Source organism: Berghia stephanieae, chromosome 15 (assembly GCF_034508935.2).
Source record: "Berghia stephanieae isolate SIO BIC M18660-M18661 chromosome 15, UCSD_Bste_1.3, whole genome shotgun sequence".
NCBI lineage: Eukaryota > Metazoa > Mollusca > Gastropoda > Nudibranchia > Aeolidiidae > Berghia > Berghia stephanieae.
In genome coordinates, this window is record NC_088374.1 from 20,788,373 (window position 1) to 20,812,527 (window position 24,155).

A 24,155-nucleotide genomic window follows, 5' to 3' on the forward strand; every position below is an offset into this window, starting at 1 on the left:
GCGCGTTAGTGTTATATTTATATGTCTTTTGCTAGCAGACGACACATAACTGAGGCTGAGAGTGGCATCTTCAAAATTATAAGAATAATTTTAAATTAAGTTCATTGATTGATCATACGAGAAGGTAAATGAAGATAACGCACCGTTTACTTCTTATGAGTAAGAAAAGGATTTAAAGCATTTTGTAAAGAGGGATCCCCCTGAAATATCCGTGAAATAGAACAAATTCAAATACTTTCTCCCCCGTCATGCTAAATTACTGCGTTGATAATGAAAAGACGACCTTTCAAATTTTTAAAGAGAAAAGACTAGATCGAGACGGTCTATACTCTTTATTAGAAAGAAATAAATATTTGAAATTATAATTTGTATAAGAAGAAATTAGTTTAGAATCGTTATAAGGGAATAATGCAAATCATAGCAAAGGAAAGAAAAATCTTACGAATTAAATTTTGTCTCATACTCATGTGAGGAAAAATCTTTACAAATTTATTCGTTCAATAATTTTATAGATATCTTCATCTTCGCCGTCTCTTTGATTCTAATCTCTCTCTCTCTCTCTCTCTCTCTCTCTCTCTCTCTCTCTCTCTCTCTCTCTCTCTCTCTCTCTCTCTCTCTCTCTCTCTCTCTCTCTCCTTCCCTTTATTCCTCTTTCTCTCTGTTCCCATTATCAATTATCTAATCAAATCTCGTTTCATTAATATTATCAAGGAATATCAAAACCAAGGACCGATCACGATGTTTAAAATCCAAGAGTCAGTCAAAACGCAAATGGCATCTAAGTCTAAGGTAGGTATATGTGACATTTAAAAAAAAAATTATATTTATCAATGCAATAGGTTATTCGCATCTCATAGTCATAGTCATCACCATGACCATCATCGTCATAAAAATTAAGCAGGACAATCGGTGAATTTGCAGCATTAGCAGATGCTTGTCTTGGCAGAGATTGATTGAGATGACTTAAAGAAATTCCATAGAATAATGTCAAGAATTTATGAGATTAAAGTACACGCTAAAGCGATGCACATTATTTCAATAGAAAAACCTACTCGTATTATATCATGAGTTGCATAAACCAATGCCATTTATTATTATTGAAGAATACAAACCAAAAGCAGATATTACCAGAAAAAAAGGAGGGGGGGGGGGAAGAGAGAGAGAGAGAGAGAGAGAGAGAGAGAGAGAGAGAGAGAGAGAGAGAGAGAGAGAGAGAGAGAGAACAGATAGCTAATCGTTGAATATTGTTAATGCAAAAATGTATTCAATTCAACGTGACTTAAAACCCAGGTAAGAAAAATTATGAATATATATTCAACCATTTATAAATTATTGATGTTAATATATACTATCACACATCTCATTTATATAAGCTATAAGCTATGTTAAACACAGGTTCAAATTATATCGATACTAATGCTTGTACTGGGATGTTATCGAAAAAAGTATAATACGATTACTTAACTGCACTCTGCTGTTTTCGCACTGCATGTAAATGACGATAGTTTAACAACTACTCTAACTATACATTACTGCTACTCCTACCTCCTTCTCCTCACCACCTCCTCACTACTACTATTACTATACTACTACTACTACTACTACTACTACTACTACTACTACTACTACTACTACTACTACTACTACTACTACGACTACTACTACTACTACTACTACTACTCTACTACTACTACTACTACTACTACTACTACTACTACTACTACTACTACTACTACTACTACTACTACTACTACTACTACTACTACTACTACTACTACTACTACTACTACTACTACTACTATACTACTACTACTACTACTACTACTACTACTACTAACTACTACTACTACTACTACTACTACTACACTACTACTACTACTACTACTACTACTACTACTACTACTACTACTACTACGACGACGACGACAACGATGACGAAAACTACTACTACTACTACTATTACCATACTACCACACCACCAACACCACTACTACTACAACTACACAACAACAACAACAACAACTACTACTACTACTACTACTACTTACTACTACTACTACTACTACTACTACTACTACTACTACTTCAACTACTACTACTACTACTACTACTACTACTACTACTGCTACTATACTACTACTACTACTACTGCTACTACTACTACTACTACTACTACTACTACTACTACTACTATACTACTACTACATACTATACTGCTAGTACTATTACTACTACTAATACTACTGCTAGTACTATTACAACAACAACTAGCATTATTATTATCATTATTATTATTATCGTCATCATTATCATCATCATCATCATCACCATCATCATCATCAGTATTGTCATACTTATACTTAAGCAAGTTCATTATTAATTTCGATAGAGGTTGTGAAAAAATTGCACTCTCATCAAAAAAGGGTGGGATGATTATATAGACACTTATTAGAAAGGAACAGAACCACCTAGAATCTAACAAATACACGAAAAGATTTTAATGTTAAAGTACATTTATACAAATGATTATACTCGACAACAAAAGCAATACCTATATTATGAAAATTTATAATTGGGAAATTTACATAAATAAAAATTCCTACATATTTAAAATCATTTAAACAAGACAATATAAAACATCTGTCCATTGTTTAATGTTAAGCCCGTGTTGGTGTTGTCATTTGTAGAATCACAATCAGGGGATAATAAAATTGAGAGTGAACTTTTTCAACATACAACAGTCTGTACTTTTTTAATTGACAGGTTGTTGAGGACAGAAGACAATCTTTTGTGGGTGAGCCGCAAGGGAAGTTTTTAAAGGTAGATCGAATAGAACAATGTTGATGGTAGAATGATTTTGATTGATAAAAAAATCCTAAAGCAAATGAAAGACAACAATCAAAATCAAAGCATCATAAAAAATGCCATAGGAAATAAATTTGAATATTCTTTTTAATCGCCACAGATCAAGATTTTTGTTTTATTATGTTTGAAATGAAATATACATGTTACATTTGTGGAGGATCCCTCTTATAATCATAATATTTATCTTTCATGAATAATACCCTAGTGAACTAATAATTATGAAAAAAACATTGCAATATTTTGAATGAAAAACAATTAGTTTTGATAATCACATAACAGTATGTATTAACATGTCTAATTTGAAGACAAATGCATTTTATAAATCTCTGACCCGACCTAACTTTAAATTTTGAATCTAATGTAAGAAGACAATAAAAGTATATATTTCCTAAAAGGCGTGAAAAATAGGTTTTCAGCAGTTGATGGCTTTTCGTGCGATAATATAAATTATTGAGTTCCCCAGTCTTAAATATTGGACAATATGGGACATCTCATTCAATTTTATACATTGGTCTATCATGAGGTTGGTTATGGAAATCTCTGATTATTTTTTCTTTTATACAATAACAATTTTGAAAGTAGACCGGTTCAATATCTTTACTTACAGATTCAAAACTAGCGTAATGGAAAATTTGTTAATCACCAAAACTGTAACACTTTGGAACAGTGTCAATTATTAAACGAAATTGGCTGCTTTCATTGACCGATTCAAAGTAATGTTTTATAGAGAAGAGATCAATTACCGATATCATTGTGATCAAATTCATAGACACATGGTATCCAAAGGTCAGTTGACCTAAAGAACACTTAACATGAAATTTTAGGCTGAAGAGATCATGAGAAGATTGTGGGGAATATGTTCAAAATCACCATATTTCTTCTCGCAAACTTTGTTTCATGCAATAGAATTGTTCTGTACCTGACATTAAATTATTTTTAAAATATGTGAGATTCATATAGATCAGCACTTGACATATTTTTCTCATTATTAGCTTATTCCTAACCCTCCATCAGTAATGATAGGACGACACCATGGACAACTTTTGAAGGTAATAATACTTAAAGCACATATATCTCGGAAGAAATTGCATTTATACTAAACTTAAGATGAAGTAGTAATCTTTACCAATTCAGCACCCAAATGTCATTGAATGTTATTTTTACCGTAAAGGTGTGGCTTTTCACAAAGGCATTACTCTACATATTTGTATTAAGAGTTTCAATTTTATATCCTATCAAGCTTAATAATCTTGTTTTTTTACTAAATCACTATATTGCATCAAAGAAATATTGATATACTAGGTAGACATTAAATCACCAAGCTGAATGTAGAAATCTGAAATGAAGATAAAATCTTATCCACACCCCCCAAAAAAAGGAAAAGATATAAAACGTATTTACCCATACTTCGTTAAACATACATTGAAATACACCATATGTTAAGATGTCATAAATCTGTTTTTAAGTTACTTAAAGCTTATTATAACTTTATAAATAATATGGATGTAACTCATATTGTTTGTTTGTTTTTGAAAACTATCAAGTGTTATCTGTGTTGTTTAAGAAAAGGCTTCATTGTTTGATTTCATTCATTATTACCTCCTATCTACCCTGATCCGTGAAATATGATATTTGTAAAACAAATATAATATAAAACATTCAATTTGAATTTAATTACGAATTAATATGAAAATTGTACAAACTTTCACGTTTTACATTTTTTATTTAAGTACTGGAATGAGCTGCTCTCTCGATTTGATAATGTAGAGCAAAGCTATTTATGTAATTTCTTTTTTTACCTACACGGTATATGGCAGAGACAAAACATTGGAAATGGACACATATCATTGATGGTAGATGTTTGAAACCTAATAGATTTTACTTTGCATTAAAAATTTCAGACGTATACATTTCACGTATGTATGAATTAAATGTAATTTGATTGGTTTCCTCATCTTTAACAAATTGTATTTATCTGATAACAACAAATCATTTATAAAGCGCCATAGGAAGCTAGCACAGTATCTTTATGGACTGTTTGTAGATTGATTTGCCATGGTTACTTTTATATTTTAAAGGTGGTCCCCAATCCTTTTGAGTCAAACGACACACCGACAACAAATACAGTAAATAATACGGTAATTTATCGAACGCTGCTTAAGAATGAATATTTAGTTACTAGTTAATGAACATAAAAAGTTCAGACTAATACATTTCAGGTATGTATGAATTAAATTCACTTTGTTTTTGATCGGTTTACTCATCCTTAACAAATTGTTTTTGTATCTGATAACAAAAAATCTTTTATAAAGTTCCATAGGAAGCTAGCATGTTATCTTAATGGACTGTTTGTAGAATAATTCTCATAGTTTTATTCGTATTTTAAAGGTGGCACCTGACTCAGCTGAGAGTGTGGGCACTTCAACTTCAAGCGATAAACCCACAACATATACAACACCCATGGTAATTATCGTCTATCACACGCTGCTTAAGAATGAATATTTAGTTAATTGTTGACATAAAAATTTCAGACTTATACATTTCATGTGTGTTGAATTAAATGCACTTTGATTGGTTTCCTCATCCTGGACAAATTATATTTGTATCTGATATCAACAAATTATTTATAAAGCGCCATAGGAAGCTAACACATAATGTTTATTGATTATTTGTAGATTAATTGTAATGGTTTCTTTCACATTTTAAAGGTGGTGCATAGGCCAGCTGAGGATGAGGGGAGATCGACCAACCGAAGGGCTTGTGCACAGATGGTAATTGTCTATGAAACACAGCTTAATAATGAATATATATTTTTTAATTATCGTAACTTCTTGACTTGACTTAGATGCCTTTCGCGTCTCGACCGAAAGATCGGGTCGCCTTGGCTGTTTCCAGTATTTCCTGTGTGAGGTGTCTCCAATATTGCCGGTCCTCTGCTAGGGTTCTCAGATTTTCAAGGTCCCTTGCCGTTATGAGACTAATGCTTTGTCCAAGTGTTGTGAGGTTTTTGTTTAGGATCACGGGGAGTGTTGTGATCGGTCTTCCTCTGAAAAGGTTCCCGTGTTTTTGGAAGTATCCCGACATGGCTTGGTTTGCTGGTATGTTTTTGTCCCTGCGTAGTATGTGACCGAAAAGTTGCCATCGTTGTTGTAAAATGTCAAGGGAGATTGGTCTTTCTTTTGTGATCTTATAGAGTGATTCATTTGAGATCTTTTTGGGGTATTTGATGTCCAGTACCCTTCTTAGCTGTGTGCGATGGAAGGCATCCAGATGTTCTTCTTCGGATTTTGTCAACGCCCAAGTGCCGCAGTTATACAGAAGTACCGGTTTTACAAGAGCATGGTACAGTTTCAGTTTGGTTTTTCTCTTTATTTTGTCACCTCTAATCCATACATTGGTGAGTTTACTGAGTGCGGCGTTTGATAGCTGTTTTCTTCTTTGTACATCCTCGGTGTCTCCAATTAGTGAGCCGACTTTCTTTGTTCTTTTCCATTCCTCTTTGTTCCTCGATATTGTTGTAAATTCGGTTTTATTGGCATTGACTTGGAGGTTATATTTCATGAGGGTATTTTGTATGATGTCTATATTTGCTGGTGTTGATCCAATAAAATCGACATCATCTGCATAGGCGATTTCTCTAGGGATTGCGTTCTCAATATGAATCGTTGGTTTTGGAATGACTTTTCGAACTTCTTTCAGAGCGTGTTCTAAGTATATTGTGAACAGAATCGGGCTCAGACTATCTCCTTGGGGGGTCCCGATGTTACTTTCGAACTGCGTCTGTTTTGTGGCCCCGTATATCCTTGGTTGTATCTTTGTGTTGCTGAGGAGAAATCGGATTATTCGGAGCTCGTCTTCGTCTACTATTTCTGTTAATATCTCCAAAAGTTTTCCTCTGTCGATCGTACCAAAGGCTGCGGACATATCGATTCCGGTTATTGTTATGGATATGTTTTCTTTGAGTGCCTTTGCTGCCAACCATTTATGTGTCCATACAACGTCCGATGTGCTTCGGTCTTGGCGAAACCCGCTTTGGCTATGTGATAGATAATTTTCTATTTTCGGTCTAATTCTGTTGAGGACAATAGTTGACAGTGTTTTTCTTATGGTATTCAGTAATGTTATTGGGCGCAGGTTGTTTACGGGTCCTTTCGTTTTTCCTGGTTTTTGTATTGTAATTAGGACACCGCTGTTTATGTCCCAGTCTTTGTGTGTTGAGAATGTTTTGTTCATTATGTTTGCAATGCTCAGATCCAGGGAGAGGGTACCGCATTTCAGCAATTCAGCGGGAATTTCATCTTCGCCTGGGGATCTGTTATTGTTTAGGCACTTTATGCTATTTCTAACTTCAGTTGTTGTGATGCGGTTGTTTAGGTCTCTAGGGTTTCCTGAGAAGGGCGATATTTGTGAGACTTGTTTGTGAAATTTCTGCTGGAAGTGGTCAGTTACAATGTCAAGGATATCGTTGGGATTTGTTGTCGTAACTGATATTGAAAAGAAGAAGAAGAAGAAGTAGTAGTAGTAGTAGTAGTAGTAGTAATAGTAGTAGTAGTAGTAGTAGTAGTAGTAGTAGTAGTAGTAGTAGTAGTAGTAGTAGTAGTAGTAGTAGTAGTAGTAGTAGTAGAAGTAGGTAGTAATAGTAGTGTAGTAGTGTAGTAGTAGTAGTAGTAGTAGTAGTAGTAGTAGTAGTAGTAGTAGTAGTAGTAGTAGTAGTAGTAGTAGTAGTAGTAGTAGTAGTAGTAGTAGTTGGAGGAGGAGGAGGAGGAGGAGGAGGGAGAGATTCTTATTCTTCTTATCATCATCATCATTATTATTATTATTATTATTATCATTATTATTATTAATAATGCGTTTCCAATATGAGAAATTTACAAGAAGTATCAGCCAATAGTAAAAATTGTATCCAAAGTGTTAAGAAATGGATGAATGAGAACAGACTGAAACTGAATGATGATAAGACGGAGGTGCTGTATGTGGGGAACAGGAAGTGGAAAAGTGAAACAGATTTGAAGTTGGGGGATGCCTCTATTCAAATTGTTGACAAAGTGAAAAACCTTGGCACATTCTTAGACTCTGGACTGTCGATGGAGCATCAGGTTAATAATTTGGTTAGATCTCTCTTTTTCCAACTAAAAAAGATTGCTTCCATTAGACGGTTCATATCTGAGGATGTGACCAAGCACCTGGTTGTGTCCCTCGTACTATCGAAATTGGATTATTGTAATGCTCTGTTGTTTGGCGTTTCGCAATACAATCTGAAACGTCTTCAGATTGTCCAAAACAGCGCTGCCAGACTAGTATTTATGAAGCGTAGGTGCGACTCTGCCGGACCTCTACTTCATGACCTGCATTGGCTGCCTGTTGAGAAAAGAATTAAATTCAAAGCTTGTGTTTTAGTGTATCGTTGTCTTGAAGGTACTGCCCCTTCCTACCTTTCAGAACTAATTGAAAGATATTCAAAACCCCGCCCCTTACGTTCGGCCAGTGATTCCACAAAACTAGTTGTCCCTCGAATTCGGAAAAATGCTGGAATGAGATCCTTTTCTCATTTCGGACCCTCTATTTGGAACGCCTTACCGCAGAGCATTCGTGAAAAAGAATCTTTGTCTATTTTTAAACGTTCGCTTAAAACATATTTGTTTCGATTTTAGTAGATGGTATGAGAAGCAAGATAGTTTTGGTTTGTGTTGTGTGTTGTGTTGTGTGTGTGTATGTGTGTGTGTGTGTGTGTGTGCTTGTGTGTGTGAATGAGTATGTTTCAGCCAAAGTAATTTGTAATTTAAGCGCTTAGAGTCTGGTGTCTCGGAGTTATAGCGCTATATAAGTTTTCAGCATTATTATTATTATTATTATTTATTATTATTATTATTATTATTATTATTATTATTATTATTATTATTATTATTATTATTATTATTATCTCTATTGTTAAAATTATCATTATTGACAGTGCACCAATTATTTGTAGGTCCCTATCTTTTTAGTCCCTGGAGAATGATCTTTACCCACAGTCCCTTACCGTGGCCAATTGGTTTTGTGATTGATTTACTTGATAATGGTTTTTGTTTGTTTCATTTAGTTGAATAACGGAAACTTTTTATTAATTCCAGGTCACAACAGACTCAACCCGATACGTCAAGAAACTGGAGTCCATTCACAACGTCGACCCATATAAAATAAACCCCCAAAAATATTCTAGAGACGGATCTAACTATCCTCCGATTACTTACGTGGATGTCTTTAATTACTTAGTATTATCCACGAGCTTCTACACATTAGATCAATTCAAGGTATTCCTTTTAGTTTGAATTCATGACCCTGACAATATTTACCATCAAAGAAGTATATAATTTTATATCTTCATAAATGTTCTTGAAGGGATGCATGATTTAGTATAAGCATAATACATATCAATTTATTAAGGAATAATAATCGAGATTCAGGTAAAAATGAATTTGAACCGATTAACCGTCAGATTTGTGAGATATGATTATGGTAAACTAATGGGAATATCAGTAGCCCTTTATCAGTTATAACATACAATACACTAATTATTAATGATTGTTGTTAAAATTGTTCTTCATTTGAAACATATTTTGTTTTATCAAATGCTCTTTTTTACATAACAGGCAACAAATAATCTGAAAGCTTACAACCAAGCATACAATGGTTGGGTTGAGGAAGTGTTGACACATAAACAAGACAGTTCGTCTAACATTATTTTATTAGGAAAGGTTTGTATCTGTCAAATATTTTTTATTACATATCCTGTATTTCAAAATATGTATTATTTCATTGGTTCAGTCTTCTGGTAGGTTGAGGGAAAAGTTTGTGTTGTTAATAATGCTAATACACAAAATCATTGCTAATAATAATTATTATACTAATAATAATAATAAAAATAAATAATAGTAATAGTAATAATAATAATAATAATAATAATAATAATAATAATAATAATAATAATAATAATAATAATAATAATAATAATAATAATAATAATATAATAATTATTATTATTATAGTAATAATAATAATCATCACCACCATAATAATAATAATATATAATAATAATAATAATAATAATAATAATATAATAATAATAATAATAATAATAATAATAATAATAATAATAATAATAATAATAATAACAATAGTAATAATACTCATCACCAATATCATATTAATAATCATATTATTATAATAATAATAATAATAATAATTATTATTATTATTATTATTATTATTATTATTATTATTATTATTATTATTATTATTATTATTATCATTATTATTATTATTATTTTTATTATCATTAATATTATCTTCATCAACACTATCTTCCTCATAATTATATTCATTATATATTATTAACATGATTATAGCTGTGACATTATACAAGAGTTCAGTGTTGAATTATTAATATATTACTGTTATTATTTTTTTTTAAATTCAGGTCAAACATTAGCAAAGACTGCGTATGGCTCCAGAAAGACCTTGGATTGTTGTGAACGACAAAGGAATTGTGTTGACGGCACATTGTCAGTGTATGGCTGGTATGTCGGAGTGTTGAGTCCATGTTGCGTCAGTGTTGTTTTATGTTGAAATGATTAATCGTCTTGCGTCTAAAAAAATGTGTACCGACATACCAGCGTACTGGAACATAGTAAAGGCAGCAGAAAAAGTAGAAGCTAGGAAATTAAAAGAAATTGATTTTACCCCAGCAGTAAAGCAACGCAAGATTTTGTTCAACGGAGACAAGGAAGCAGGCAATGTAGTTAGAAAATCACCAAAAGTAAGCACTATAGAAGAGCGTAAACATTTTTTTTCTGAATTATACAACAGTGATAGGAAACCAGCAATATTTTCCATTTGGCCCGACTATTGTAAACAATTTAGTACCATTAACTTACCAGTATCCATTACATCTTTTAGTAACACTTTAGCATTTCGCGAAAATTCAATTTCGGATATATTAAAATATTGTTATTCACTAGATTTGTCTTGCTCCGTTGAACAGAAGAACATGTTAGAATTAGAAACTAGGTCTCAAAATATCAGTCCTCTTTGGCATAAGTATAGAATAGGAAGGTAACTGCTTCTAAAATGTATATTATTTGTAAAGCTGATAGCGATTCCCCCTCTATTTCCCTTTTAAATAGTATAATTTCTCCATCACCTATATACAGTAGTGCAATTCAGTGGGGTAGACAAAATGAAATGAATGCTATTAAATATTTTATTTATGAAATGAAAAAAGAACATTTTAATGTTAGGTATGAGAGGTGTGGATTGTTTGTTTCTATAGATTATCCTTTTATAGCAGGAACGCCAGATGGAATAGTTAGATGTGATTGTTGTGGAGTTGCTGTTTTAGAAGTAAAATGTCCTTATTCGTGTAGAGATATATCAATTAGAGAGGGAATTATCACAAAAAAGTTAGCATATTTAACAATAGAAAATGAAATTATTTCGTTAAAAAGAAATACTCCATATTTTTATCAGTTACAAACACAAATGTATGTTTCAAATTGTAGTTTTGGTTATTTTGTTGTTTATACAAAAAGGGGAATAGTTAGAGAACGTATAAATTTTGATTATAACTTTATGTATACATGTTGTGAAGTTTCTAAAGAATTTTTTTATAAAGCTATTTTTCCTGAAGTTATTTGTAATTTTTTCACCCTCAAACAAAAGTCCACGTTTTAAATCTGCTGACCTTTACGCAAATGTAATTTCGAATAATTTTGGTTGCATATATATTTTCAAGTTATTAATGTTTTTTTCAACAATTGAGGTTTTACAATTTTGCTTTCTTAAATCACTAATTATTATAAATCTAGACCTAAAATGCCTCAGAAACATAAATAAATATATGCCTAAACATATGTACATTCATTATCTAAATGCCTCAACACAATAACATAGTTTTTAAAAAGATATTATTATCATTTTATGATGCTCGAGCCTAATTAATTAGTTTCAAAATTTGTTGCCTTGTTGTCTCATTAATGTTATTCTATAAATAAGCATTCCAAGTATAATAATCAAACTTTTTAAATCTTTTCAAGTACTGTTGTAATAACCATACCTTATCAATACTTTATTGGTAATATTGCTTGGTTGATGTTTGTTGTTATTTGTGTGTGTGTGTGTGTGTGTGTGTTTTTATTTTATTTATGTGTGTGGTTTTTTAAAAATTCTTAAATATATTTATACAAAGTGAATTTTCTTGTTATTTGTATGTGTGTCTTTTATTTTTGTAAAGAGTGTATGTGGGTGTTTGTTTAATTTTAAAATTTATCTATTTTACACAGTAAATTTTGTTGTGAATTGAATGTATACCGTGAATCAAGATTAGTTACAGAAAATGACTGCTTTTATTTTATTGGAGTTGTCATGTTTTCCAAGATGTAAGTTTGAGAAGTAGTGGAGTCACATTTCATCCAACAACTTGACTACTTCCATTGAACTCCATATAAATAATATTCACACAAATTTAACATACGAGTTTGTTGACTTTGTGTGATTTACATTAAAAGGTTGATTCAAATGGGAGTCCACCCTGTCTCATTGCGTGACTCAATTGGAACTATTCATCCTCCAAAAATGGCAACAGTGTTGAAAAATATGTGAAGAAATTTGACTGGACATGTTCAAGACTAGGACAATAGATATTGATTAAGTATTTAATGAGTTGAAGGAAAAGATGACAAAGAAGAAAGGAGACATACCAATTCTTATCTGGATACTAAGGACAATGTGACAGAAAATTTACACATGGCATTGCTCATGAAATGCCTAAACAGCCTTAATCAGCATAAATCATCCGGAGCCGATAACACTATTTTTAATCTTTGTCAATGGCACCGTAAAGTTTGTTTTGTTTGTTTTAAGGGTTTTACGGCGCTTGCAACACATTTAGGTCATATCAGCGCCAGTAAAAAGGAAGAAAATGGGATAGTAAAAAGTTCTAGAATTACAATTCTTCTTCTTCTAGGTTCCATGCCTGGTCCAGGCTTCGGATACTGCATGAATTATCTCTCTCCATTCCTCCCTGTCTCTTGCTTTTGTTTGTTTTTGTTTGTTTGTTGCTTTAGGTCTCTTCCAACACAATTGAGGTTATATGAGAGACCGCTGAAACAAAAAAACAAGCAATCTAACAAAAATAGTACAAATGTAAATCAAAATCATAACCTAAAGATATCATTAGCTAAATTATAAATAACCAAGAACAAACAGGCAGAGGATTAACAGAAAAAAAAATATCCCCTGTCAAAAATACAATCACAAACCAAAGAAGCAGGATAGGCTAGTAAAGAGAAGAAGAAACGACATCACTATCGGATCGTATACCCATGCGAACATCATAGGTATATGATTCAAGGGTGATGCTCCCATCCAACCACCCGCTCTTGCTTTTTTCAAACAGCTCTTGGATTGTTAGGTTGGTGAAGCCCTTCAGTTGGTCTATGAGTGTTTTTCTTTGTCTCCCCCGGGCGCGTTTACCAGGTATTTTTCCACAACTTGCCAGGTATTCATTCTTATCTTTCCTTACTATGTGTCCGAAAAAGGATAGTTGTCGATCCACTATTAAGGGCATTAGTTTCCTTTGTTGGTATGTTTGTTTTAGCACTTCTTCGTTCGTTTTGTGTGCAGTATACGATATTCTCTGCATCCTTCTCAAGCACCACATTTCAAAAGCTTCAATGTTCTTTTGTGTTTCTGCATTTGTAGTCCAGCTTTCGCATCCGTATAACAAGATTGGCCACACGTAGCACTTCAAGACTCGGAATCTAATCCCGAACGACATCTGTTTGTTTTTCAAAATGTTTCCCAGGTCCATGAAGGCCTGTTTGGCTTGAGTTATTCTTGCTCGTATGTCTCGGTTACATCTTCCATCTGTTGTCACTATTGAACCTAGGTATTTAAAACTTTCTACGTTGGTAAGTTGCTCGCCGTGAATCGTTATATTGCAGGTGTTGTTGTTTTCGGGGTTTTTCTGTATTACCATGCATTCCGTTTTGGTGATATTCACTTCCATTCCCTTGGCTTCACTATCTACTACCACTTTGTCAACAATCTTTTGAAGTTGGATTTCTGATGTTGCAATGAGTACCGTATCGTCTGCGTATCTTATATTATTTATGTTGTGACCTCCCACTTTTATTCCCTCCATATTATTTATGCCCCTCATGATTGTTTCTTGGTATAGATTAAACAGATCTGGTGAGGCAACACACCCTTGACGGACTCCTTTCTTAATAGGAATGGAATTTCCTGTAGAGTTTCCGATTTTGATAGATGCCTGCTGGGTGTAGTATAATGTTTGCATGAGTCTGAGGTCTTTCTCATCAGCGCCAATGGAGTGCAGTTGTTTTAGTATTTCTTCGTGGCGTAGTCTATCAAAAGCTTTTTTGTAGTCGACAAAACAGAGGTATAGTGGGGTCTGAACCTGTATAGCTCTTTCACTTAAAACACGGAGGAGGTATATTGCGTTCCTTGTCCCTCTGTCAGGTTGAAATCCATATTGTTCTTCTGCGATTTCGGGGTTAATCTTATTCCTTAGCCTGTTGATAATTATACGCAACAGTATTTTGTTGATGTGGCTTATTAAACTTATAGTTCTAAAATTTTCGCATCTGACTGCACCTGCTTTCTTTGGTATTGCTATGAAAATAGAGTTACAGAGATCTTCTGGAATTTTCCCAGTATTGTATATATTGTATATAATTACAATTAAAGCACCCTTAAAGAAAGTAAGACAAAGGGGAACTGGGAACAAATAGGGATCAGATGTAGATTCCAAGAGCACACTATCAAAGTACTCAGTTTGAGACCACCTATAAGTCTCATCCGGACACAAGCACACAATCCAACAAAGAGGAATACACTCAGATGCTTACATTAAACATTAAAAATAACATATAATAATACATAACAGAGAGATGATTTACAAGGAAAAAAAATATCATCTCTCAAAACAATAACTATGCATTTGACTGTTTCCCTCCCAGCTAGGACTCCGACGAGTGCCAGGAAAAAACCAAGTAATCTCATTCCAAGACAAAGACAGAAAGCATGTTGGATAACAGATATAAGGCGATAGAAGACACAGTATGGACACCGTAAAGGATCTTCTAAGCAATGTACATGGAGCGATGTATGCAGACGACCTTGTGATCTGGTGCTCTAAAGAATTTACCATGACAACCTGCTACAGCATTTAACTGGCCCTGACAAAAACTGGACAAAACATTGGCTCATCAAAATAAACGAGACTGAAACCTCCGATCTAAAAAAAAAAGGAATTATCCATTATATTAGTGGACCAGACTAGATCAATTCCTAATCTTTAGGTGCTAACCGATCATAATAGATTAAAACGCCACCTCCAAGTCAAATACAAGGTGGGAACTACAAGTCAGTGCCCTTGTGGAACCAGCAGTATGACTGATGAACACATCCTACTGAATTGCCCAACCGACTCTGCCTTAGGGTAAACAATAATGAACACCAACTGTCCCAACCAGCCTGAAGAGTAAGCTCCAAGGGAACTCAGAGGATCTCCAGAGGACAGTAGTATATCTGGTGAAGAATAGACGGAGTGAACATATAGAAGGAGAAGATGGCAAAGAAAATAGATGCAATTAAGTTTATGTCCAACCCCAAAAATTAGTTGTCGAAACTGAGTTTTCGTCGCCTTCAGTCACTACACACCATTCATACTCATACTTATCTAATTTCAACCTCTACTCATCTAGCAGCGTTGATCTACCCGGTACACTACCCCATCATTCTAAAGCAAATAACAAAATAAAACATTAACCCTCCCCCCCCCCCCCCTAACAAAAAAAAAACCCTCCACACATAAGTCATGTTTGGGGAAAAGCTTGCTGACGAAATCAATTCATTAAGACACAACATAATTGAATACCTCGCTATCCCACCCAATCACAAACCATACAGTCATTACAGGTGAAAGAAAAGGAGCAAAGGCTCAAAACTCCGTGCGGGGCTGGTGTAATAAATTTAAAAATTATTACCAAATAAATATACAAAAAATTATATAGTGCAGCAGACTGTTTGCAAATAGTTGACCTGCATTCTCCAGTGGGGAGGCTCTCTTTAGACGTAAAACAGTTACTGGAATTTTAGAGTCATTGAAAGCAGTTAGATCTGACAGAAACGGATAATAATAGGCTTTAAAAGTGGTAAAGACCGAAAAAAAGAAGAGGGCACCAAACTGGACTTTATCATCTCAATATCTAATATGGAATGGAGTTAGGGTAGGAAGCAAATTTTAAGAAAAGTGTATTTTTTAAAATGTGTGTGTGTGAGTGGTGAGGGAGAGTTAAAAGTTGCAAAAAAGATGCAACATAAAAATTTAATTGAATGATCCCTTATCTGTAAACGTGATGAAATCGCCTTCCATTGATTTTGATTTGTTCATTTATAAAATGAGAATTACAGTTAGCATTTCTCACATTTATTTCCCATCGAAAGACTTTTCCCCAAACAATGTTTGTCAATTGCTGGTGTTTGTCAGATGAATTGTCCATATTGTTGTGTTTGGAAGGAATCCAACTATGTTTAATCACTTTGATTTCTTAAAAAATGGATCATAACCCGAGAGCCATAAGTTATGATTTACCGAAAATCATATGTTGTGTTTTCAATTTTTGATATTTTAAGGCGTAGACTTATTCCTCTTTTGTGCATTTATATTAACAAATGGAGGAAATATCCTTATGTTAGCTTTACGATTGGTTATGCAACATATTATTAGTCAACTTTATTTTCCTGTTGTCAATTGCTTTTAGAAGTCTCAAAAGGTGTTCAATATGTGTGTTATAAATGAATTCAATTCTATTTATCCTAGATTTTGGGAAAATAAATAAAACAAGCTTTATGTTTGATACATTGGTCTATGTCACCTTTCGATGAGTAAAAGTCGATCATGAATATAACTCGAAAGCCATACATTATTAATCTAAGGTGTAATTGTATTCTACTTGATCGCATTTATGTAGAAAGCCTAGGAAATTTTTTTTTATTTCATTTGATGTACGATTTATTTCTGTGGCTTGGTTAATTTAATTTGTATTTTTCGTTCCATGACTCGATGTAAGGACCTATTGGATATAACCTGTCTGAAAGAGAAGAAGCAATAAGAACATTTTTTAAAATACAACTTTATTCCACATGATGGATAAAAATATAAACGGTGGCCTAGTAATGCCAATATTATACCACTAAAAAAAGATAAGGGCATGAATTCCAGAATTAGTATGCCACCAGCACTGACAAATGTACACCACAGCTCTTTCCCTCTCTAAATTAGAGCGTGGAACTGATTTTCCGTTGATGCCACAGTAGCCGCTTCTATCAATACATTTAGACAAATCATTAAAGTCTGTCACTAGGATGAAATTATAAAACCTAAGTGAACTGGTCCCCATACTCAGGGTTACCACAGAACTTATAATGAAGACAGTTTGTATGATGATATATATGAAGTCTCTGGGGTTTGCAAATGATTTTGTCACATTTTTTCAACTCATAATTCATTGATATAATCATTCTCTCATCTACATATAATCTTTAACCTGTCATCTGCATTTTTTGCCAAATTGGGACCTAAAATTTGCCAAAAAAACCCCCCGAAATTTGCCAAAAAGACCAAAATTTGCCAAAAAATTTGCGGAGGAAAACTAAGCGTTTCAGTAAAAATTAACATGCGATACAGAAAAAAATTATATAAAAGACAATATATGACATTTAAGGACTTGAGAAATGAAATGACTGTGATTAGCGTTGTTACAAAGATTTTAAAGGATCATTATCCTTAGAGAGGAGCTTCCCTTGGTTTGGTCCCAGGCAAAGCTGCAACATTTCTCAAGTTTCGCACTTTTTTTTTCGTTATTTTGTTTTTGCTTCTTTTTTTTTCCCAAAATTTGCCACGCGGTTTGCCAATTTTCCCAAAATTTGCCACGATTTGCCAATTTTGGGAAATTTGCCAAAATTTGCGGATTGCCCTGATATTTGCGGCTGCAAAAAATGCAGATGACAGTTTAACTTATTCAATCCACTTTGCCCTATCAAACTGTTACTGTTAGCAATTACGAGGGTGGGGTTGAAAATTTTGCAACTTTCTTTATAATTTCAAAGATACTTGACTTAGAAACTTACTATTTAGTATAACTACTCTTTAATTGGCTTTGATGTGTCAAAATTTATAAGGTCCATACCGTCTCAACAAGATGCAATAACTTTTGTCCAATTACACAGTCAACAGCCTGGGTCAGAACAAGAAAAAAAATGAAATAGCTGCACCAAAATGTATTCGATTCAAGCAGCATGCTGTACTGTTATTGAATGTCTGAATGCTGAAGAGTGATCACCCATTGAAATCTATAAAAGAATGAAGCGTGTATATGATTACACTTTTATAGGTTATAGCACCGTTTGGCAATGTGTAAGGTTCGTGGAAGGAGGAAAGCCCCAATGTGATGCCTTTATCCTGCCAATATTCACTAGATACGTCTAGCGTCCATCATTATGACCCAGAGAACAAATGCCAGTCAATGGAATATCGAAACAAGAAGTCGCCTAGTTAAGAAAAAACTTCAAACTTGTGGCATTGGATTGAAAATTGTCACTCAAGAATGTCTGTGACTTAGAAAGTATATTTCAAATTGAATTATTGGAACAGGGCAAAACATTGAATTCTGATCAATATTATGTTGTCTCGATGGGAAACCTGAGAGCCTGACTGAAAATAGTGCGACCCCAGGAAAATGCAAATGCAACACAATAACCTCGACAAAACATGAGTCAACAGACTCAAACCGCACTGAGGAAAATGGATTTCTCCACTCTGCCACATTGACCCTACTGTTCTGACCTCGCACCTTCAGTTCTTGAAGGAATATCTAAAAGAAAACACTATGAATGCGGAGGCTGTTTGTCCATCTAGTTGTAGAGAAAAAGAACGACGTTATTTTACCGACGGGATGTGTCAAAGGGTGAAGCTGTTTTTTGATTTATTATTTAATATGTTATTTCTAAAACTAAGTGAGTTATTACGAAAACTGCAAATACTTTCAGCCCACACTCATAATTGACATATATAAATTTAAAATATACATAGTATAAAATAGGATATGTCATATTATGTTGAATAAATTTTATTTAAATTTAATTCCAATCTGTTTGTTTATTAAATTTGTATGACAGCGTGTGACCTGCAGGTCTAAGGTTTGATATCTGCTGTGGCTGAGAGCGATGCAAAGTTGAGTCCTTGGAAAATGCTCTTTCTTCACATTCTTTCACTATCGTCATATGTTTTTGTTTTTAAGGGTTTTACGGCGCTTGCAACACGTTAAGGGCATATCAGCGCCAGTAAAAAGGAAGAAAATGTGATAGGAAAAAAGTTCAGAATTACAATCAGAGCCCCCAAGAAAAAGTAAGACAAAGGAGAACTGGGAACAAATAGGAGTCAGATGTAAATTCCAAGAGCATACTACCAATGCACTTTGTAAGCACAAAGAGGAATACACTCAAATGCTTACATAATACATTCAAAATAACAAATTTAGTAATACATAACAGAGAGATGATTTACAAATAAAAAAATATCATCTCCCAACGGTTTCCCTTCCATTCAGGGCCAGGAAAAAAAAACAAGACAGAAATCATGTTGGAAAACAGATACAAGAGGATAGAAGTACAGTAGGTACCTCCCTGTCCGCTATGGGAGGTCAGGAACCCCAACCAGACAATCATATCTTTGGACACACTCACACATGCAGACAGCGTTGAATTCAAGTTATACTTTGACTCTGGTTAAGAAAAACAAAATATTTGACTCGACTCAATAAGGACAAAAATTGCGTCATTGGAATGGGCACTTCACTCGGATGTGAATGAGTACCTGGCTATAAGCACTTAAAATATCAAGAGTGCGAAATATTAAATGATGCCTAGCAGTAAGAAAGAAAAAGTCATTAAAGACATTGAAATTGTATTCCAAAACAAATGAACAGTCGGTTAGTACCTGGAGTATGGCAACGAGCTATACAAACGATTACCTTATTAGGATACAAAATACCGATCTTGTAAATTCAATGCTATTGAGGGAGCTTATTTAAAAAATATAAATAAAGGATCATCTTCTCATATTTTTTAAGGGCGATAAGTCAGGGTGGTAATACTGACATTGCAATGTCCTCCTCACGTCTATATTTGGAAGCTACTCATTTCCCTATTTGAATCAGTCCCCTTGTCTTACTTTCTATAGGGATATTTTAATTGTAAATCTAATTTTATTTTTTACCCTCTCATTTTGTCCATTTCTATCTGCGTATTTATGGCCTAACATTAAAACCGACTTGCACTTATTTGCAGGTCAGATAACACAATTCCTTAAGAGCTCATTGTTGCAATGGAAATCTAAAAAAATGACGCAAAATATTGTCCATTAGCAACAATGTTTAACCAGCCCCATAAGTGGGTTCGGATGTCAGACCTACACATATGTAACGGTCGATTAAAACCCTTAAAATGTAAAACAACAAAACAATAAACAGCAATTATTACATGCGGGGTTACAAAATTTAACAAGGAATGGTAGATCATAGTCAAATTTGAATATTATGTTTATTAATGTAACAAGGGTCATATGATAATGCATATTATTAAAAGATTGTTTAAAACTTATTTTTTAACAATAATGCAAAAAATTAGTAATTATTATAATAATAATAATTATTATTATAATAATAATATGATAAACAAAATACTACTACCACTACTACTCATAATAATAATAATAATAATAATAATAATAATAATAATAATAAAAATAATAATAATAATAATAATAATAATAATAATAATAATAATAATAATAATAAATAATATGTATAGAGTTTTAAAGGAACAATATCACGAATAAGTGGATGTAATTAATTGTAAATTACTCAAATCTACCACAGCATATATGTTAAGAAATTCAACATATGAAAGACAAACTGTATCACTTGTGCTGAATAAATAATTAACATTCATTACCATAGCATCCATCTTTTCAAATAGCTAAAACAGGCCACCCGAATGTGCGCTACTATCATGACTGAAAATCGCAGTATGTGCTAACTGTTTTATTATGAAATATTTTCAAACTTGATAATGTATAGTTACTCCAAACAATTCCATGAATTGCATAAATATGGTAAACCAGTTCTGTACAAGTATTAAATATACAACTCAAGAATTTTTCCGTGATGACAATGGGAATTTGTCTAAATTGAGTACAATTCATCAGTCCATCTGCCAAACTCAAACCTAATCCAAAATGACACATTTTAATCATATTTGTAATCTACACTATTTTACTCACATCCATTCCAAGCATAAGATATCAATAAAAATGTAATATTAAACGTTTTAGTTATCCTTTCTAAAAAAACATTTATAATGCCTGCAATGTTACAGTCCACTCCGGATAATCACAACTTGGTTAATCGCAATTTTTTGTTAATTGCAACATTTCCCAAGAAACAGAATTAATTCTATATAAAAGTCACTGGTTAATTGCAGCAAACTTCGGTAAATTAAAACAACTTTTCGGCCTCAAAAAGTGCTAAATTCAAGAAATCAATCAAACAAAACAGCATGATTAAATTTCATTATGGAAGAAATCGTGACAGGTTGAAAAACCAAGAGTGAGCATGATTTAATGCTACATAAGTGTGTCACCACTCTATTTTTGACAAAAGAGAGCTGGGCTTTGCAGTATAGGTTTGTGATGTCATCTGTGGCCATTAAATAGGAGGCGTGGGGGGAACTGGGAATAGTAGACAGGTAGACAATGACAGTTGTAATGAGAGGCTGGGCGATATCCTTTGTTTTCGAGTTGACAACTGTACATTGTGACCAACGAGTTTGGTGAGATTTATTGTTTCTCACCACGGCTAATCTCTTAGACTCTTACACATGCTGAGAACAAAAGAGTGCCAGTGAATTAAATCCGAATAAGATGTCGACTTGCATTAAAGCTGCATTTGCTTGAAAAAATAAATACAGGACTGCCATATCGTTTTTATTTCAATCATATTGCTCTGTCTGTGGTGGACTAAGAACAATGTTTACAACAACTGGATTGAGTTTACTATATTTGTGTAAAATGTTGCGATAGTGGATTGAAAACTCAACTTCGGTTAATCGCAACATTTTTGCTGATCCCAAGGTGTTGCGATTATCCGGAGTGGACTGTACTTTACTTTTTAATATTTTGGAAAACATTGTGACTCCAATAACACAACAAAGTTAAAGATTTGAGTTTAAAAACAGCCTTTGAAAATCTTGTTTTCTAAGTTGATTAACCCTATTCCACTCCCAATTTTCATAGTCCTATTCATACCCCATGGGGTGGATTTACACCCCTATTCCAATGATAAGAAAAAATGTGAGTTACCCTATTCTTTTCCATTGGGGTGGTTTTACACCCATAGTCAAATGGTAAGAAAAAAGCTTTTTACCCTATTCTTATCCAATGGGGTGGTTTTGCACCCCTAAGTTAATATAGGAAAATATGAAAAGAACTATTATTATTATTGCTTTTATTTTTATTATTATTATTATTATTATTCATGCCGCCAGTTTTTACCATAATTAGTGCAAAGAATAGAGATAATAAAATAGAGTTTTGTTTCACAGCTTGTTCTATTTTTATTTTTTACATTTTCCACGCCATGACTCTGACTCTGATCCAACGTTTTCATTCCTTCCCCTTCCTGTTTGTCACATGTTCCTGTTACAATAATTACAACACAGAGCAGGTGTTCCTATCTCCCTGTTCCTAAGGTTGTTCTATTTTGTTTTGAATATTAATTTGATTCATTCATTACAATAAAATCAAAACGAAGTGAAAATGGCGGCGGATGCAAATAGGAATGTTTTTCAAGCATTTCAAGGGCCCTCAACAACATGAAAACAGTTCAGACTTTATTGATCTCCAGCCAGTTCATCTTTCAGATCCGTCACTCTTAGTTAATAAGGGAGCGTTCACATATTATGTCAACACTTTGGGGGGGGGAGGGGGGTCTGCCAAATGTTGACAAGTGTTGACATGGGGGAGGGGGGTTCATACCCAAGATTATGTCATCAAAAATTTGGTTATACAAATAGAATAAAAATAACACACCCAAGAAAAACACTGTAAAAGTTGAAATGAGAGAAAGCAAAAAGTATGTATTTTTTTTGTTAACATCGTGTAATGCTGGCTACCAGTATTGAACAGAGACAAAGAGGTATATATCAAATTTCACACCTTTTGGCACTCAGTTGTTTTTACCTCTTTTGTTTTTTGTTTTGTTTTTAAGGGTTTTACGGCGCTTGCAACACATTTAGGTTAAATCAGCGCCAGTAAAAAGGAAGAAAATGGGATAGTAAAAAGTTCTAGAATTACAATTAAAGCACCCAAGAGAAAGGAAGACAAAGGGGAACTGGGAATAAATAGGGGTCAGATGCAGATTCCAAGAGCAAACCATCAATGTACTTAGTTTGAGATCACCTATAAGTCTCATCCGGACACAAGCACAAAATCCAATAAAGAGGAGTACATTCAAATGCTTACAGTATACATTTAAAATAACAAACATAATAATACATAACAGAGAGATGATTTACAAGGAAAAAAATATCATCTCCCAAAACAATAACTATGCATTTGACTGTTTCCCTCCCAGCTAGGACTCAGGCCAGGGCTAGAAAAAAACCAAGTAATCTCATTTCGAGACAAAGACAGAAAGCAAATTGGAAAACAGATATAGGGGGATAGAAGACACAGTAAGTGCCACCCTGCCCACTATGGGAGGCCAGGATCCCCACCCAGTTTACCTCTTTTCCTCTGTTCAATAGCCACCATCACATGACTTTTTCACGAAAAATAGTCCATTTTGATGATGTCATCATATTGGGGGGGAGGGGGGGGGGGGTCTAAAAATGCCAATTTTTTGTTGACATAATATGTGAACGCTCCCTAATCTGAGATAGCTAGGTATAGTATACATAAGATGGATGTTTTTATTACTTTACGTAAGCACATTGTTTTAATAATAGACCTGTCTAAGAATAATAATAAGTCTTTATTGTCCACAATTCATGGCAATTTGTCATTTGGTTACATAGCTCAGAAAAATAATTAACGAAGTAATGCACAATGTATAGTCATATTACTCTCTCTCTCTCTCTCTCTCTCTCTCTCTCTCTCTCTCTCTCTCTCT

At 33.5% G+C, this 24,155-nt stretch overlaps 1 protein-coding gene across 1 annotated transcript; it reads left to right on the top strand.

The window, feature by feature from the left end:
• Positions 1-681: 681 nt before the first annotated feature.
• On the top strand, positions 682-10,333 carry LOC144960410 (uncharacterized). Its single transcript, XM_078893492.1, has 9 exons — positions 682-789; positions 2,764-2,820; positions 3,858-3,914; positions 4,944-5,003; positions 5,254-5,328; positions 5,574-5,636; positions 8,976-9,155; positions 9,495-9,599; positions 10,322-10,333. The coding sequence occupies exons 1-9, from the start codon at positions 739-741 to the stop codon at positions 10,331-10,333; spliced, it is 660 nt and encodes a 219-aa protein (XP_078749618.1). The 5' UTR covers positions 682-738.
• The last annotated feature ends 13,822 nt before the right edge of the window (positions 10,334-24,155 follow it).

What these genes read in the sequence shown, in the direction of transcription:
- LOC144960410 (XM_078893492.1), top strand. Translation starts at nt 739, where the DNA reads ATGTTTAAAATCCAAGAGTCAGTCAAAACGCAAATGGCATCTAAGTCT. An exon ending in CAAATACAGTAAATAATACG is followed by an intron (nt 5,004 to 5,253) that starts GTAATTTATCGA and finishes CGTATTTTAAAG; the next exon opens with GTGGCACCTGACTCAGCTGA. An exon ending in ACACATTAGATCAATTCAAG is followed by an intron (nt 9,156 to 9,494) that starts GTATTCCTTTTA and finishes TTTACATAACAG; the next exon opens with GCAACAAATAATCTGAAAGC.